General features: G+C 44.1%; 1 protein-coding gene across 2 annotated transcripts; it reads right to left on the bottom strand.

Annotated features, from left to right (window-relative positions):
* Positions 1-366: 366 nt before the first annotated feature.
* GSR (glutathione-disulfide reductase) lies at positions 367-19,400 on the bottom strand. Of its 2 annotated transcripts, XM_028712936.2 has the most exons (13): positions 19,073-19,399; positions 15,721-15,747; positions 13,108-13,196; positions 12,521-12,590; positions 11,498-11,645; positions 9,628-9,682; positions 7,283-7,382; positions 6,638-6,724; positions 4,551-4,712; positions 3,856-3,967; positions 2,121-2,252; positions 965-1,098; positions 367-698 (listed from the first exon to the last, which is right to left on the bottom strand). In XM_028712936.2, the coding sequence occupies exons 1-13, from the start codon at positions 19,307-19,309 to the stop codon at positions 549-551; spliced, it is 1,503 nt and encodes a 500-aa protein (XP_028568769.2). In that variant the 5' UTR covers positions 19,310-19,399; the 3' UTR covers positions 367-548. The 2 variants fall into 2 exon arrangements, with proteins under 2 accessions (XP_028568769.2, XP_077777648.1); XM_077921522.1 differs by lacking the exon at positions 965-1,098 and having other exon boundaries at positions 19,073-19,400.
* Between the last annotated feature and the right edge of the window lie 128 nt (positions 19,401-19,528).

The following is a 19,528-nucleotide window of genomic DNA, read 5'->3' as shown; positions in this document are numbered from 1 at the left end:
GCTAATAGTTTTCTAGTTTATATCATTACTTCATGCTAACTAGTATCTGCAACTGAATATTTAGAACTCACATTTTGATATGCTGCATAAGACAGTGGCTATATCCCTCATAATGAAGTAAAATGTTAACTTGTTCTGTTTACGTAAAATTATATTAGCTCAAATTCACATTCCAGATTTAACTTAACAAAGTGTGGGTGAAGAGACTGCCTATTTTTCCTTATAGCTGGTACCTTTTATAAACTTAGTTCTTTTGCAAGTTGTAATTTCTCCTAACATTTACTCTCCCTCCACAACTTTGTTTACTGCAAAATGATCACTTAAAAAGCTTCTGTAAGAATTGAATGACAATTCCATCCCACAATGTTAAGATGATTTAAGGCAACTTTATTCCAGTGCTGCATTTTCCAGGGCCTGTCGATAGATGGGCAAAGATTTCATTTACAGTTCAGTTGCAGTAAGAAAAGACAAGTTAATCTTGCATTGAATTAAGAGGGGAGAACATGATTCTGTGAAGATTACATCTAGGCACCTTATAAAAAAAATAATCAACGAAGTGTAACAAGTTCTTCAGAAGATGTTGGGTGGATGGCCACTGTCTGGTCAAAATCTGCTTTTGTTGCTCCCATTTTGACAGCCACAGCAAAGCCTTGAAGCATTTCATCACATCCTAACCCTTGCATATGAAGGCCTACCACCTTAAAAACAAACAAACAAACAAACAAACATGTTAATTAAGGCTTTGGTTTTGCATTGGTGATTTAATACTATAATCAGACATCTCATTGACTCCCCAAACCAGATTTCTTCATCAATAAAAATAGGCTTATATTTACAGTGTTCTCCTTCTCCAATAATGCTCCATTTGCCAGTTCTGCACAAAGTAGAGCCGTGTGTGGTGTCTAGATAAGTATAAACAGACTAGCTGCTCACAGAATCTTGTATTCTTCCCCGTTTTGCTCACCTTCTCCTGTTTAGTTGCACACACCAGTTTCATTACACACTTCATTTTCCTTTTAGTTACAGCGTGATACATTGGGATAAAAGAAGTTGTATAGGTTTTCACATTATCACTTCCATATGTAGTTCTAGCTTCCGCTGAAACAGTAAGACAAAAATAAGCATATAGTCTACATAGCCAAGGAAGAGGAACCACAAAGCACAGCAATAATTGCCTTGCTTTAAAAGCCAAAAGGCAGACTAGATGTGTCTGAATTGCTATAATAAAGTTTTTGAAAGTATTTGACGTGTCTAAATACAGATGTTATAAAGCAAGAATTGGGAAACTGCAGCCCTCCAGCTGTTGTAGGCTGCGGGGGTGTGTGTGTGTCAGGACATCCACCAATACTTCCTATAGCACCTACAATAGTTATTCATAAATATCACAATGCGCAACACTTTTTCCTACTCAGTTGCCATTCACACTTGGCTGGCATCTCCTACATTGAAGCCACCTCTCAAGCGTGCCCACATTTCAGTGGAAGTCAAGATGGACACGCCTCCAGTTTTGAACAGATGAGATCTCCAAAGAGCGTCCCTCTGAGCAAATACGCAGTGGCTGGTGTAGGCTCCATCCCCTCCTCCATGTGCAGGGCATGCCCACTGGCCCCAAAAAAGATTGGTGACCCCCTCCTGTAATCAAACAGCTCCCATAATCCCTAACCACTGGCCATGCAATATCTGAAGGGCCTCAGGTTCCCCATCCTGGTTTAGAGGGCCTGGGCTGCCAATTTTGCAACTCACAACTCCTTAACCTTTCACTTTCAGAGTTTAAGTCCCAATTTTACATACTAATATAGTTTTTTATGCTTTGAACAAATTAAGAAAATGTCTTCTGCACTGAAGTTCAGAAGGATCCTCCACTATAGTCAAGGGGAAATGGGAGAGGGGATGAAGCATTCAATTCTGCAGCCAGTCTCTAAATTCTAGTTAGCACCTGCAATGTGTTTACGTAGGCACAACCTTTTGTTCTTTATATAGCCTTGCCAAGCCACTGGCAGAAAATGTCCTAGAGCAAAGGATAAAATGGTATCGCATGTCACAAACGCTTAAGGTTACAGCGCCAATTCTTTTGCCCACAGCCATAGGAACTAGCAAGACAACAAGGCCTAAGATCCTACCTTCTGTTAGTCCCACCGTTCCAATAGGTGGGTGACTGAAGACCACGGTAGGAATGTTGGTGTAGTCAAGTTTAGAATCTTCTTTCCTCTCAAAAATCCTGTGTGCCAGTTTCCTTCCAGCAGCTATTGCAACTGTTAAGGATGAAATTTAGGCATGTCACCTGGCATAGTAGCAGGCAACTGTGTCCATTGCCACTCTCTAAGGCAGTGTTTCCCAACCTTGGGCCTCCAGCTGTTTTTGAACTACAATTCCCATCATCCCTGACCACTGGTCTTGCTAGCTAGGGATGATGGGAGTTGTAGTCCAAAAACAGCTGGAGGCCCAAGGTTGGGAAACACTGCTCTAAGGGATGCATGCAGTACAGGCAGCCGCCCCCCCTACATGACATAGGGTAGTAATGATAAAATGTGATATCTGCCCCAGTGCAGGCTTACACATGAAGTGATCCAGTGGATGCAGCTGCATGGAAGAAAGACAGTAAAGGTAAAGGGACCCCTGACCATTAGGTCCAGTCGCGTATGACTCTGGGGTTGCGGCGCTCATATCACTTTATTGGCTGAGGGAGCTGGCGTACAGCTTCCGGGTCATGTGGCCAGCATGACAAACCAGAACAGCGCATGGAAATGCCGTTTACCTTCCCGCTGGAGCGGTACCTATTTATCTGCTTGCACTTTGATGTGCTTTTGAACTGCTAGGTTGGCAGGAGCAAGGACCGAGCAATAGGAGCTCACCCCATCACGGGGATTCGAACCGCCAACCTTCTCATCGGCAAGTCCTAGGTTCTGTGGTTTAACCCACAGCACCACCTGCGCCCCAGGAACTACAGACAGCCCCCCATTTTTGCAGGGGTTATGTCCCGAGGCACCGCAAATGTTGGTGAAATCGCATATAATTGAAACCCATTGAAAAAGCCCAGCTCAGTTCTGGGTTCAGCGCAATGCACGTATACACAGTCACACATGTATTGAACACGCGTAAACGGAGCTGCCTGTATTTACATCTCTCCATTGCACTGCCCATTTATTCCTACTCTTTGCTTCCTGATTTTTAACCAGTTACTGATCCGTAAGAGGGCATCTCGCCTTATCCCACAATTGCTACGTCTACTCAAGAGCCTTTGTTGAAGAACTTTAACAAAAGGTCTCCTTGATCACCCCTATTACCCATGCTTGTTATACCTGAATGTAGTGATTTGTGAGTTTTTAATTTGCCATGGATGGGAAACACTTGGTCCTCCAGACACTGTGGAACTACAAGTCCCATTGGAGTCCAACAACATCTGGAGGGCCAAAAGTTTCCTGTCCCTGGCCTAGAACTTCATCTCATCTCCAGAATTTGCATCAATTATTCTCCATATGACAAGGAACTAAAAAGCTTATGTACTGTTTACTTGGTGTGGCAGATCTAAAGGCAAACCTGATAGACTTCTAACAAGTCACACTGCCACACAATTCTTTAATTTTCTGCTAGTGTTTCAGAAATCAGTGATAAGGGAGATGCTATGAGGTCACACCCAGACCTTATTGATGCAGTAGATTTACAGCGATCAAAAGGCAGTAGTATTCTGTATAGCACCCAGAGAAGTTGATGAGCAGAAAAAGATCCCCAGGCAACCACTTGATTACTTCCCCATCTTCCTCCCAGTTCTCTCCCACGCTATCTTTGGTGCAGCATGCACAGGCTCCCACATAACATTATAGAAGCCTTTTGAGCAAAATAGCATACTAATGTTACCTGGTGTAAGAAGAGCTTTCCCACATACATCTCCAACAGCGTAGATCCCCTTTCTGCTGGTATTTTGGAACTCATCAACAATAATATGACCCATAGAATCTACCTTAATATTCTAAAAATGGAAAGGATAGTTTAAGTCAAACACGACATTCTGGGGAAAGAGTATCCAAGACAAACAGCACTGATTCATCTCTTATTTCTAAGCTGTGTAACTTTTCAGAAAAATTATGTGAATAAGGGAAGGCAGGCCTTTTTCTTCCCACATAGCCTCAGCACACAAAACACAAGGAATCATTTCAGAGGAGTCAGGCATGAGCTGTATGCTTAGTGACAGGAGCTATGTGGGATATTTTTTCCATAACATTTAAATGACATTTACTATGTTCAGAGCTTTGCATGTATTATCTCAATAATCCTATGAAAAAAATGTAGGTTCGCATAAAGTATTTGCTGGTGGGTGGAGGAATTGTTACCTAATATGGTGGTCTGCTTTTTTTATAAGTATTTCTATTCATTCTTTTTAATAGGCTAATCAGAACAGCTTTCTAACTGAACAAAATGAGTTTTTCACTGACTAAACACTGCAGCTCCACTCATAACCACAACACGATGCCAACTCTCATATAATCCAGATTCTATATGCAATGTATCAAAATCCCACACTGTCTCAAAGAAATAAAATAATTCCTGCTCACCTGCTGGTCAAGATTTAGCCCCTCTGTGTTTGGCTTTCGACCAATGGCCCATAACAGACAATCAACATCCTCAATAGTTTTAAAGGTGGGTTTCTGACTCGGAGGAGAGGATGTTACAGTTACCGACAGCAGTCCTGAAGGTGACTTTCTGACCGACTTGACCTGTTGAGAAACAGGAGACTTGAGGACAAAGAGCAAAACAGTACGTACAATGGCCATAAAGACTAGCTGCAAGGAAGGTGGATTTTAGGGCTCAACCAGATTTCCTGCCCAAATTTGTTCTACAGTGGTACCTCTGGTTGCGGACAGGATCCGTTACGGAGCTCTAGTCGGATCCCAAGGTTTTCGCAACCGGAGGTGCCTGTTCTGCGCATGTGTGCGGTGCGGTAGAGCGCTTCTGCGCATGTGTGCACGGCAAAACCCAGAAAAATACTTCCGGGTTTGCCGCATGCGCATCCCGAAGGATACGTAACCAGAGGTGCGCATAAGTAGAGGTGCCACTGTATTTATTTCACAATTTGTTATAATATCTTAAAAAAACCTTTATTAGATTTGACATGTCAAGTTATAGGCATGGCTATCTGCCTGCCACAATTCTGTAGAGAAAAACACAATTATGTTGCACCAGCACAGAAACCAGCTTCCTTGGGATCTCTCAATTTCGTTTGAAGAAAAACAACAAGGGCTGCTGGAATCTTGAGAAGTCGCAGCAATGGCCAATTATGTTTTCCAGTGATCGGAGGATGGGGTTGGAGTGTCTTGCATTGCTCCTGTGCTTCAAACATGCAGAATAAATTATGCAAAAGAAGTACTATGGGGAAAAGTATGCAAAATAATGTGTTTTTTAAAGTGTTATGTGAAAAACCTGCCCTAATTGTTCTTGGCCTTTTCCAGTTTTATATCAAATTTAAAATGTAAGGCCATTGGACAGGGCCTGTCTGTGTCTTGTTTGTTTTTAGGGGAGGGAGCCCAGGACCCCTGTGCCACAGAGAGGTCACTTTGGTGCTGCTAAGGCAGCAGAAACAATGTTAGAGGCAGCAGTTACGAGTTTCTGGTTTCTGCGGCCACAGCAGGCGCTGCGATTCTCCAGCAATTTGATTTCACCCCAGGAGGCGCTCTTCATTGTCTCCCGAGATAGACAGATGCCACCTTCAAATAATATAATTAATGCAAGTTGCAGAGTTCAACCTTTCTTCATACGGAATGTGTGACTGACTGGTATCAGTACTCAGCCTTGATTTAAGGACAGCTGCAGCTTTCCCAAAATGTACCAACCAAGGTGCAATAAATAGGAGCTCTGTTTTTCTGCTTATGATCTGGCTACTAGTCCTATTAAAAGCAGCTACAGTGGTGCCTTGCAAGACGAAATTAATCCGTTCCGCAAGTCTCTTCGTCTTGCGGTTTTTTCGTCTTGCGAAGCACGGCTATTAGCGGCTATTAACGGCTTAACGGCTATTAACGGCTTAGCGGCTTTAAGAAAAAGGAAACAAACTCGCAAGAACTCGCAAGACGTTTCGTCTTGCAAAGCAAGCCCATAGGGAAATTCGTCTTGCGGAACGACTCAAAAAACGGAAAACCCTTTCGTCTAGCGAGTTTTTCGTCTTGCGAGGCATTCGTCTTGCGGGGCACCACTGTATAAATACACCAATAAGAGAAGCAGCATGGGCAATAAGTTGAAGGAAAAGGAAGGTGGGGGAGTATTTTGTTACATGTTTGCGACTTCCTCTCATTAAGAATAATACCACTCATAGAAGAAATTAAAGCACTGGTGCTTAATAAACTGGTGCTTATAATAAAAGGTATCAATCTGTTAAAACAAACAACATAGCAATACAAAATGGGAACATCTCTGCATACTTTGCCCCGATAGAATCATTCAGCCCCACAAAAACAATAAAAAGTGCACATTTTTTATATTTTTAAATTAGCTTTATACACCACACTTCATCACAAGATCTCAAGGCGCTATACAGGATAAAATACAAAGGAAAAGCACAAGTAAATAGTCAAAACAAAAATAACAAAACATTCCTCCCCCTAAATATAGGCACACAGATGATGAAAGTGATACAGTACATAGATAATACCTGAGAATGTTTCCAGACTTCTACACCACCATGCTCCAGCTCCTGAGTACAGTTTGAGCTGATCATTGAATCAAAGTTTCTCAGCACCTGTCCAGGAAGAACATCAAATAAGACTGTGCAGACACACAGCATATCCACATAACTCATTCAAGAGAGCTAGTGTAGCAGTTACAGCTGTTTCTGAACGCTTGTGATTTCCACATCACTGCATTTTTATAAGAAATTCCTGTAAACCGCTTTGAGGTCCACGTGAAAAACAATATATAAATACATTTAATAAATAGTAGTGGCTAGCACCAGGCTGTAAACCTAGCAAGGGCAACTCACAAAACCACAATTCTCTAAGCCTCTCCACCCCAAACCCTCAGGATTTTTCTTTTGTAAATTTGGTTGTTTATATTTATCTGTATATGTTTAAAGCAAAATAAAAAATTACTTTAAAAAAAAAGAATGGAGTTCAGAAACTCTAGTTTAAGAAATGTTGATGCTGAACAAAATGTTGAACAAAAAAACAGTGCTTCCTTTCCCAGCCAATCAGTGCAAGGAATTAAAAGCGTGCACAACAGAACCCCAGCCTTGCTTTTTATTGCATTGGCCAATATACAGCAGAGCAGTCAGGAGAAAGAAAAAGTGAGTGTGCCTTACCTCACCATAACGTATCAGTAAGGATGTCTTTGAACCCAGGGCTGAAAGAATGCCAGCTATCTCCACAGCTATGTATCCAGCACCAACGACAACACTGCGCCTGAAAGAATAATGGGTTTTGAGCCATATCACACACACCCTATGAAGTTCCTGTTGGAAATATATTCTACTGCACCCTGAACTATGCTTTGCCTGAGTGCCTCATACTGAGGCAGTAAGGATCTTCACTCAGCAGACAGTTAAAACTATGGAAGCTGCTGCTCAAAATGTAGTGATAGTCATCCTTAAGTAAAGGTAAAGGGACCCCTGACCATTAGGTCCAGTCGTGGCCGACTCTGGGGTTGCGGCGCTCATCTCGCTTTATTGGCCAAGGGAGCCGGCGTACAGCTTCCGGGTCATGTGGACAGCATGACTAAGCCACTTCTGGCGAACCAGAGCAGCACATGGAAACGCCGTTTACCTTCCCGCCGGAGCGGTACCTATTTATCTGCTTGCACTTTGATGTGCTTTTGAACTGCTAGGTTGACAGGAGCTGGGACCGAACAACAGGAACTCACCCCGTTGCGGGGATTCGAACCACCGACCTTCTGATCGGCAAGTCCTAGGCTCTGTGGTTTAACCCACAGCGCCACCCACGTCCCTATGTCATCCACTTAGATGGTCCTAAAAGGGAATTGGACAAATGCTATCGATAGCATTTGGGAGGACTATGCTATCAATAGCTACTAGTCATGAAATCTATATGCTACTTCCAGGATCAGAGACCTACCACTAGGTACCTGTCGTTGGGGAATAACAGCAAGAGAGGCCTATCGCTCTCATGTTTCATCTGTGGGTTTCCTATAGACATCTGGGCAACTACACGTGTTCAGATGCAAGTAAACCTCCTCCCATCTTCCAGAGTTCTGGCCAATGAGTGCAGAAGCACTAGCAAACATTTGGCTACGTGCTGTGTGCATTTTATAAATGACCAAATAATTATATGAAACTTTGGTTAATTTTAATTAACTTAATGACTCAAATTAAGCATTTTGCTGCACTGATTTGCAAACCACACCACCACAAGCCTGCTAAACTTTTCTCAAAACACAAGCAATGCCAATACAGACCAAACCGTGTCTGTGTGTGTGTGTGTGAACGAACAAGTCATTAGAAGGGATGAGGAGGAATGTTTTGCGCTGATATTCAACTGCTCCTAAACATGAATTTTATAGGTTTCACGTATCTCCCCAAACCAATGTGTCAAACATCTATTTACAAGCCAGACATGAGACTTTGTGCTGATTCTTGCTATTCTGAGATGCAACCCAGAAAGTAGGATTGGGACAATCGAAAAGAACAGCTGTTGCATGAAGGAGCCTGAACTCTACAACCTCCAATTTTAGTACTACATAAAGCCAGCCAGTAAGGTAAACCTCCTTTAGGTGCAATTCAGCCGCTGTTATACACTTGTAAACCCCATTGCTTTCAATGGAAGACTGGGTGCAAACTTCTACCTACTTCCCTAATGGAAGCAAGCCTCACTTAATTCAATAGGACTTACTTCTGAAGAGACAAAGCATATAATGCACTGTCGGGTACATACTTAAGCCATCTTGCATTAAAATTAATTGTGTTTAAAAAGGTAAAGGTACCCCTGCCCTTATGGGCCAGTCTTGACAGACTCTAGGGTTGTGCGCCCATCTCACTCAAGAAGCCGGGGGCCAGCGCTGTCCGGAGACACTTCCGGGTCACGTGGCCAGCGTGACAAAGCTGCATCTGGCGAGCCAGCGCAGCACACGGAAACGCCGTTTACCTTCCCGCCAGTAAGCGGTCCCTATTTATCTACTTGCACCTGGGGGTGCTTTCGAACTGCTAGGTTGGCAGGCGCTGGGACCGAGCGACAGGAGCGCACCCCGCCACGGGGATTCGAACCGCGAACTTTCGATCGGCAAGTCCTAGGCGCTGAGGCTTTAACCCACAGCGCCACCCGCGTCCCTTAATTGTGTTTACAAGTGCTTTAATTTGTCTGGATTTTGCCCGCAGATTTTTCTCAGGCAACAAAAGAAACAAAGGCTCTAATCTAGCTCTAGACTAATACCAGATATGCATCAGGACAGACCAGATGCTAAATGGGGCATCTTTAGCAATTCTGCAACTTGCAACAGTAAATACAGCACTATGGGGGAACTCACTAGCCTTTTTCCTGCACTTAAGATATTTATAGACATTTGAGGGATGTACGTGAGCCCCACCTCACCCCGCCTATCGCACAGTAACCCACATCCAGCATGCTCTATTTCTCAAATAATCTCCCATTACGATGTGGAAACAGAGAACAGGTTCGCCCTAGATTGGCAACTTACTTGGGCAGCTCTTCAAGGTCAAAAAAACCATCACTAGTAATTCCCAAGCTGGCCCCTGCAAAGCAATGAGACACTACCCTGAATATCAAAGTCCACTTGTGTATAAATAGATCTTAGCTCTGCAAATATTCAACTTTTCTTACAGCTCATTCACTAATGCAGACCTGCTGCATACAATACAATTCAATACTGCAAGCAGGAAAAACAGGCTTCTCCTAAGCTGGGGCAAAGATGGTAAACATCTAAAAAAATGTGGCGAATACACTACCACAATTATGTCTGCAGCAATCCTGAAATTGTAAGTTCCTTGGGGCAGGAATCGCCAGACTTTTCAAAAATTACTCCATGTACATTTATGACCCTTAATAATTGACAGGGAGAGGGGGAGAGGAGGAACATTCCTGAAAAATGCATGTATTCCCCAAAGATCAGCAAAACACAACGAGCAGCACAGGCGATGAGGGCAACAGCGTTTGCCAAGGATTAATGTTACAAAGTACAGAAAGTTATTGCTTAATTTTTTGAAGCAAGAAACTCAACTGTCATATCAGCTTTTTTAGATCTTTCCTAATCACAGGACAGAGAGAGCTATTTCCATTTGCTTTAGCTCACCCTCCATCTAAGGAGCCGTAGTAAGGGAGCTGCTCCCAAGAAAAGTCTTGATGAGATTCTTGCCTTTTAGAATAAAATGAGGGGAGGTAACAAGTAGGGCTGGGTGATATCTGGTTTTCAACATCACGATGTATCACCAGCTAAATATCGCAATATAATGATGTATCACGATGTCTGAAATAAGGATGGAACTATGTAGAGGTGAACAGCAGGGCAGGGTGATATCTGTTTTTCAACCTTGTGATATATCACCTGCAAAATATCATAACATATCAATATACCCGTATTTTTCGCTCTATAGGGCGCACCCGACCATAGGACGCACCTTGTTTTAGCGGGGGAGAACAAAGGGGGAAAAAATCTCCCTCTCTCTGCTCAGTGCCCCTTCAGCGAAGCAGCAGGAGAAACGGAGCCCCTTCCATTTCTCCTCCCGCTTCGCTGAAGGGGCGCTGTGCAGCTCTCCCTCTCTGCTGAAGCCAAGATAGTCTTGCTCTCCTGGCTTCAGCAAAAGGAACCCGAAGCCTTTGGAGCACAGGGCGAGTTCCCGCTGCACTCCAAAGGCTTTAGGCGGCTATCCCTGAAGCCTGGAGAGCGAGAGGGGTCGGTGCGCACCGACCCCTCTCGCTCTCCAGGCTTCAGCGAAAGCAACGCATAGCCTCCGGAGTGCGGAGGGAGCGCTCCCTCTGCGCTTCGGAGGCTTTGCGTTGCTATCACTGAAGCCAAGGAGCCTGCATTCGCTCCATAGGATGCACACACATTTCCCCTTAATTTCTGGAGGGGAAAAAGTGTGTCCTATAGAGCAAAAAATACGGTATCACAATCTGTGAAATAAGGATGGAGCTATGTAGAGGCATTGGCAGACTTCACGGTTTTCCCCACATTGTGATTTTTGCATAGTACATGCACACACACCATGAGTCACAATATATTGCCAGGTCAAAAATTATGAAACCAATATCACAATATGGACTTTGTTTCGGACAATATATTGATACATCGATATATCTAGGAACAGGGCAATAATGATGATGATGTCATTAGGTTTGGGGCTATTTTTGGATGTGAAGTTACTGGATATTTCTATTTAAACTTTGATGTATGTTAAATGAACTTTCAACCACTGAATGTTTAGCGTTACATTGCAGTGATATCATAATTTTCATTACGTATCGTTATTATTGGGATACTGTGCTTTGACAGTTTAAGTGCTTTGAGAAACCGTTGTGATTGCAAAAAATGTGGCATGTAAATGACTTACCCGGTACCTCACTTTCACTGGGGACTGAAGGCTGCCCACCAGTTGCAATCAGGATATGGGGTGCTGTGTATTTTTTACCATCCACTTCAATCGTGCCTTTGCCATCAGGTGTGAACGAAGCATCACCACGAATAGTTTCTACATTGGACTAATGAAATTAAGTTGAAAATGAGCTGTCAATCTATATGTCAATTCAAAGACCAGATAAAGAATTTCACAAGACATTTTAGCTATTCCCTATGTTGTCACAGTGCTACCTGGTTTGTGTGCTGATTTCTCTCATCTGTTGATTCTCTCAGGAATTTAAATAATTGAACAAGTCTGGGTTATCCAAAGCTCTCCTATATATTTTGTCATAAATTCAGAAAAACCTCTATACCAGGCTTCCTCAACCTTGGCCCTCCAGCTGTTTTTGGCCTACAACTCCCATGATCCCTAGCTAGCAGGACGAGGGGTCAGGGATGATGGGAATTGTAGTCTCAAAACATCTGGAGGGCTGAGGTTGAGGACGCCTGTTCTATACTGATAGAGCAGGCAGAATTAAGGGAATGTTTACAATACAGACTTAAATTCATTACTTCCTCTATCCAAGCTTCTCTATGGGAATTAGGATCTCAAATGGATAATTCTTTGTACCCTCAGCATACAAACTATACTTCCCAGGGTTACTTAGAGAACCTATGCAGCATACAAACTATACTTCCCAGGGTTACTTAGAGAACCTATGACAGATAGAAAAAAAGACTGATATAAAATCAACATATATTAGCAATGTGGATAGGGCTAAGACATTCTCAGAGGCGGGGCTGAAAATCCTAAAGCATTTCCGGATTGGTGAGAGAGATTTTACAAAAGTGCTGTGCTCTGAAACTAAAAGGAATATATTTCCAAGAGCGAAGGATGGTTGTCTCAAAGGAATAAGCTGAGAGCCCTCTAGATTCTATACTGTGAAACTCATCGTTAGCAGCTGGAGGAAAGAGGCTTAACGATCGGTTGAGGTGCAAAACAGGAACATTTACAAACCTTGTTCAAATTACTTTGATAGATATCATTCAGTCGTTTCACATAAGCATCACGCTTTTCCTTAATTACTCTGTAATAAAATAAGTTTTGTGTGACAAAATTATCTCGCTCTTGCACTAGCAAAACTATGGCTCAAAAAAACCCCTAACCCTGTCCCTCCTTTCAAATCCCCATTCATTATTTGCTTTAGGAATTTACATCCCTTCAAAAAAATCAAGAGGCAGGTATATTGGGTAGGCAGAACTGTTTATAAAGCCAATAGCCAACTGTTTATAAAGCCAACATAATAAAACCAGAAGATGAGCCAGTTTTAAAATAGCTTCAAACTTTTCTCCATTGATAACCTTGTGCATCTCCCATGCATTTCAATGGGACAAGAATATAAATACCTCCGAGCAGACTGGAGGAAATCTGATGAATGGGGTACATTCAGCTACTATTAATGATGCTCCAAATATTTTGCACATCTTCCACTCAGTTCAGTGGGGCAAGCATATCAGAACCTCTTAGTAGATTGTACCCCACTCATCGCATTAGTCTGATGGTGCACATTTATTTCCAAAGAAAGGAATTTTAACCTGACTTACCGCCAGTTAAACTTCACATCGGATACTTCAAAACCATAATCTGCATGATCGTGGATGAATTCAGAGTGGACAGCAGTGTTCCACATCACCTGTTTGGGGAGGGGAGGGTAAAGGGAGAACATCCAGGGTTTAATTTAAAAATTAATGAAAAACCAAACAACACCATTTATTGTATAATGCAGGATAATGTGAATAAACATTTTGATATGTTGTGGGGGGGAGGTATAATGCATAAAGGATTTTACATTGGGACAGCAGTTTAGGCATATCAGGCCCACACAACTTGCAACCCACCATGATAAACGTAACCCACTAGGCATGTACTGTAGTCTGCAAAATACTTCAAAAACTCAATTTTAAATTCACTCAGTCTTTCTCTAAAGCAGTTCCTCTCCTGGTAACTACCAGCTTTTTTCTTATCAAGAATAGTCTGAAAGATTCCCCCCAGAGGCAGTGGGACAGGAGACCTGTTATCTTCAGTCAACAGCCCATAATCTGCCATTTACAACTCTGCTTTGCCCAAAGGATGGCTTCTAGGCAAAGGGCACGATCCAATTTGCCAGCCTCCCTGCGGCTACTTGGAAGCATCCACTGTCTGCAGGGGATGGAGACACCAGCCTTCAATTTTCTATTAAACGATTATGATCCCAAGATTTCTTTTTCATTTTATTTTCCCCAAATGAGCATCATTGCATCAGGCTATTTTGACTGTCTTCCCATCAAAACACGCCAATGCAATTTCTTAAGTTAATATTTGAGCCTGTTCACGGAGAAGGCAAGAGAAAAAACCAGTGACGTTTTCTTTCTAACAATAAAGGACGCTTGCTTCATACATTGCAATGTTGGCTTCTCAACCCTTCAGAACTGGATCAGCCAGAAGAGCCTTGGGAAATTAGGCACTTAGCAGGAGTAACAGCAATCCTAAATTAGACAGCGGAGAAGCGAAGCGATGGCTCCCCCCCGCCGCCCCCCCCCCCGGTGTATACGAAACCACACCAGCTCACAATGGCCAAGGGTATAAAGACATCTTGTCTTTTTCTTTCTTTCTTTCTTTCTTTCTTTCTTTCTTTCTTTCTTTTTCTGCAACAGTTCACGCCTGGCATAGATGGGGAGTCCCCAAGGAAGGGTCCCTAGAGTGATCTACAAGGCTTAAGTCTAGCAGACCTCAAGCCTCTGGGACCCCCACAATTGGTAGGACAACCAGTGAAGTGGAAAGACACATGGTATCTTTTACATGCCATCTAACATCCCCCCAGCCATCTGACAGTATTTAGTTTATTATCTGGAATCTTGTCTTTATGTTGTATGTTATATGCTGTATGTTTGCAATTGTAAAATTTTAATTTGAAAAACTAAATAAATAATACAGTCATACCTTGGGTTACAGATGCTTCAGGTTGTGTTTTTTTGGGTTACGGACCGCTGAAACCCGGAAGTACTGGAACGGGTTACTTCCAGGTTTCGGCAGTCACGCATGCGCAGAAGTGCTAAATCGCGCTTTGTGCATGTGGAGAAGCGCCGAACCACAACCTGTGCGTGTGCAGACGCACCGCTGCGGGTTGCAAACGTGCATCCCGCATGAATCACGTTCACAACCCGAACGTCCACTGTACATGTATATGTATCAGCAAAAGTTGAACTGTGCCCTGAAATCTCTGCTTTGAAGAGTACGCTTTACCCTCAATGCAATCAAACTGAGACTCAGTATGGAAAATAAGAATGCTAAGTTTACTACAGTCAGACCTCAGTTGTTGAACGTAATCTGTTCCGGAAGCCCATTTGGCTTCCGAAACGTTTGACAAACGAAGTACAGCTTCCGACTGGTTGCAAGAGCTTCCTGCACTCAAGCGGAAGCCATGTCGGACGTTCGGCTTCCGAAAAACGTTTGAAAATCGGAGCATTTACTTCCAGGTTTTCGGCGTTCGGGAGCCAAAACGGAGCCTATCAGGAACCGAGGTTTGATTGTATAGGAAATACATGTTCGATAGGAAGAAATCTACTTCAAACAATCTAGGATGGAAACGCAGAAAGCCATGCTTGCTCTTTTATCTTTCTACAGGGCAAACAAAAGAAAAAATGTCTCCTCCTCCAAGGTGGGACAAAGAAAAAGTAGAAACACCCTGAGTGTATCAGTGTAGCAACTGAGGAAAGGTCAGCACAGATTCATTCAGAAAGTCAAGTCTAGGAGGCTTGGCAGTTCCTGTCCACCTACTTTCTGCCCATGGAAACCCAGCAGCCTTAATGCAACTGAGTTGCATCCCAGCACTTTCAGCAGCATCAACATCAGGGAGAGAGTTAGAATAGCACTCTGATAACAGTTCCTTCTAGAGGAGAAGCAGAATGCCAGACCACACTGTGCCAAATGCCGCTCCCATACAAAATCACACATAAGCAAAAAGGCAGGTGTTTTTTGAGTGATCTGGCCATTTTCTTGTGTTCATCTGCATTTAGAAGACAATAGTCTCCTTGGGTAGCAATATGACACATGCAGAGAGCCTAAGAGTTTATTTTAAAACCATTTGTAGCTATTACTTCCACTGAGTTTTCACTTCACACAGTTTAAAAATAAAATAAAACAAGTTAATAGTGACACATTAAACGGTTTGTTTTTACCTTTTTAGGAACACATCCAACATTCACCTGAAAACGAAAAATAAACAGTGTCAAGCGCCAACGCTACTAAGCAAGTATTTAGCAAACATGCACAAACAGGGTACAAGATAATTTGTTATGGATAGCTTTTTATTATTTATTTATTACAGTAGTTCAGAGGCATACTGCCCTAATATACAGTCAACATGAGTGGTAGGCATTGCTATTTTTTATGCTCCATAAATTTGTCAAATCCCCTCTTAAAACCATTTAAGCTGGGGAGCATCCTTACATTTTGAGGCAGCAAATCCCATAGTTCAACAATGGACTGTGTGAAGGAAGTATTTTCCTTACCTGGATATAATAAATATGGAGATTATAATTGACCTACCTTACTTGTTAGGTACTTGACCTAGCCTCTTGTAAGGGTGACTGAAATAATGTATGTGAAGTACTGGATTCCGGCATCAGATTGAATTGCATTGCTGACTAACAAAACTATTTTAGATTTGGAGTTTATTGTTGTCTTGTATAACATGTTACATACATGCCTTTGTATGAGTTAATTGCTTCCGAATCTTTGGTTACAATGTTGACTATACATTTCAGACACAAAGATTTGACTACAATAAATATGAGGTATTGCAATTATAAATATAACAGTTGCCTCCTCCATTGTTGATGTTCTGTAGAAAGCTCCTTGAAAGCAGATGTGCAATGATGGGTCCCTTATATTCAGTCGTGTGACCAAGAAACAGAACTCAGAATGGGGCAGAAAGAAACAAGACATGATTCTCAATTATAGTACTTGATTTTCAACAGAAGAGGACCTCAGAGGAAGAGAGCAAGTTTAGCACCGCACTTTTTTGTGGTGTCACCCGACAGGGCCTGCTTCCATATAATTAAATGGTTGCAGCCATTCGTTCCAACTGGGAAAAAGAAATGGTGACACTTAGGAATATTACAAGAAGGTTAAAATATACCCTGCATCACAGACAACTAGGTAACCTGGCCCTCACAAACCAAGAACCCAGAAAGGATGGCAACAAACACATGATTAAAAATTACATTGATATCATGGCTTCCCTAAAAGGAGATCAAACTGATCTGTAGAAAGGACTCTGTGAACTGAAAGTAGATACAATGTATGTACTTTTGTAACCCAAGAAAATATTTAATAAAAACAAAGTTTTAAAAAGATACATGACTCCCCCCCCCCCCCATTTTATGCTCACAACGACCCTGTGAGGTAGATTAGGCTGAGAGGCAGAGATTGGTGCACAGTCCACCTGTGAGCTTTATAGCTGAGAGGGAGATTTAAATCCTGGTCTTCCCAGGACTTTTTAACCACTACCCTAATAACTGACATGTCGCACAGGCGTAGCCAGGATTTTTGTTAGGTAGGGCAGGACTGGGGGGCCAGAACCAACGTGATTGATCAGTTAGTTAAGTATTTCTATTGTTTTACTTGATGGGGGGGCAGCTGCCCACTCCTTGGCTAAGCCCATGGACATGTGGCCCTTTTGCAAGGATGATACACAACATTGTGAAGTGTACCACATTTTGGGGCACGAAAATAATGCCTGGCATGCAGAAAACAGTGAAAGCACTCTTTCATTAATTCAAAGTTTCAGATTTTTTGTTTCCTCTCCAATGAGCCATTTGAAACATAAAACTACTAGGGCTGGCACATGAGGGCGGCGTATGGAACGTCCTAAAATTTGTAATTTCTGCATAAAGATCATTCTAGACCCTTCTCTCTCTATCAAATGCATGCACACATTTCCTCTGTTCCTCCTTCCAAGTTCAGTGTGTGTGTGTGTGTGTGTGTGTGTGTGTGTGTCTGCATGCGTGTGTGTGTGTGTGTGTGTGTGTGTGCACAAGGAAATAAAAAACGGAAAGCAGATTAATGTTCTTATTACAACTTTCCTGTGCTCCTGGTCATCCTTAAGTGTGGGGCATGGGGCAATTAACACCTGAGAGATGCCCTCCTGGCTTGCACACAGGGAGGTCCCAGGGTTCAATCCCCAGGCAGGGGCTGGGAGGGACCCTGGAGAGCTGTTGTCAGTCCATGTTGACAATACTGAGCTAGAGGGACCACTGTTCAGCTTCATATAATCATAGGCTTGTAGAGCTAGAAGGGGCTCCAAGGGTCATCTAGCCCAACCCCCTACAATGCAAGCATCTCAGCTAGATCCTACACGACCGGCGGTCGTCCAACCTCCCTTTGCAGTGCGTTTCACAGAATAATAAAACTGGAAGGGGCTCCAAGGGTCATCTAGCCCAACTCGCTTCAATGCAAGAATCTCAGCTGGATTATACACGGCAGGCGGCCACCCAAGCTTCCTTTGCACTGCAGTTCATAGAAAAAAGTTGGAAGGCGCTCCAAGGATCATCTAGCCCAACCCGCTTCAATGCAGGAATCTCAACTAGTTCATACATGACAGGCGGCCACCCAAGCTTCCTTTGCCCTGTGGTTCATAGAAAAGAGCTGGAAAGGGCTCCAAGGGTCATCTAGTCCAACCCGCTTCAATACAGGAATCTCAGCTGAATTATACACGACAGGTGGCCGTCCAACCTCCCTTTGCAGTACGTTTCACAGAATAATAAAATTGGAAGGGGCTCCAAGAGTAATCTAGTCCAACCCCCTACAAGGCAAGCATCTCAGCTAGATCCTACACGACCGGCAGTCATCCAACCCTCCTTTGCAGTGCGTTTCATGGAATCACAGAAATTGGAAGGGACCCCCCGGCCCCAGGGTCATCTAGTCCAACCCGTTGCAATGCAAGAATCTCAGCTGGATTATACACGACAGAAGGCCGCCCAACCTCTCTTTGCAGTGCGTTTCACAGAATAATAAAATTGGAAGGGGCTCCAAGGGTCATCTAGTCCAACCCGCTTCAATACAGGAATCTCAGCTACATCATACACGGCAGGCGGCCGTCCAACCTCCCTTTGCAGTGCGTTTCACTGAATAATAACACTGGAAGGGGCTCCAAGGGTCATCTAGTCCAACCCCCACCATGCAAGCATCTCAGCTAGATCATAGATGACAGGTGGCTACCCAACCTCTCTTTGCAGTGCGTTTCACAGAATAATAAAATTGGAAGGGGCTCCAAGGGTCATCTAGCCCAACCCGCTTCAATGCAAGAACCTCAGCTAGATCATACACGACCGGCGGCCGTCCAAGGTTCCTTTGCAGTGCGTTTCATAGAATAATAAAATTGGAAGGGACCCCCCGGCCCCAGGGTCATCTAGCCCAACCCGCTGCAAGGCAGGACTCCCAACTCCACCATAAGCCCCAGAGGGCCGCCCAACCTTCCCGGGCGCCGTGTTTCCTCCAGGCCAGCCCGCCTCCCGCCCCGGGACTCACGCAGGTGCCGCCGAGCCGCCCTCTCTCCACCACGGCCACCCGAGCGCCGAGCTCCGCCGCCCGCCGAGCGCTGGCCAGGCCGCCCGAGCCGCCTCCCAACACCAGGTAGTCGAAGGCCGTCGAAGAGGAGGCGCGGAGCTGGGCCATGGCGGAGGCGGAGGCGGCGGCTGCAGCGCGACTAGCAGGAAGGAGGAAGGCCGCCACGGCCAGGGGAGACCGCGGGCGCGGCCACCGCATCCCGCCTCCTGTCCTGCCCCCGCAGCGGGCGAGGCGAGGCAGGCGGCGCCGGCGGGGAAGGCGGGCCAGGCAGGCCAGGCCGCGGCGCTGGAAGGCGCCAAGACGCGGCGCGGTGCCTCGGTTGGGCCGCCTCAGGGAGGGAAGGAGCCCCTGAGGGAGAAAGCGGGCCCTGGCGGATTGACGTATAAGCTGAACAAGCTATAGCTGAGGGCCGCACTC

The sequence above is a fragment of the Podarcis muralis genome, chromosome 17 (genome assembly GCF_964188315.1).
Source record: "Podarcis muralis chromosome 17, rPodMur119.hap1.1, whole genome shotgun sequence".
Lineage (NCBI taxonomy): Eukaryota > Metazoa > Chordata > Lepidosauria > Squamata > Lacertidae > Podarcis > Podarcis muralis.
Note: the sequence above shows the minus strand (reverse complement) of the source record. Positions and strands in the feature narration are given on the sequence as shown.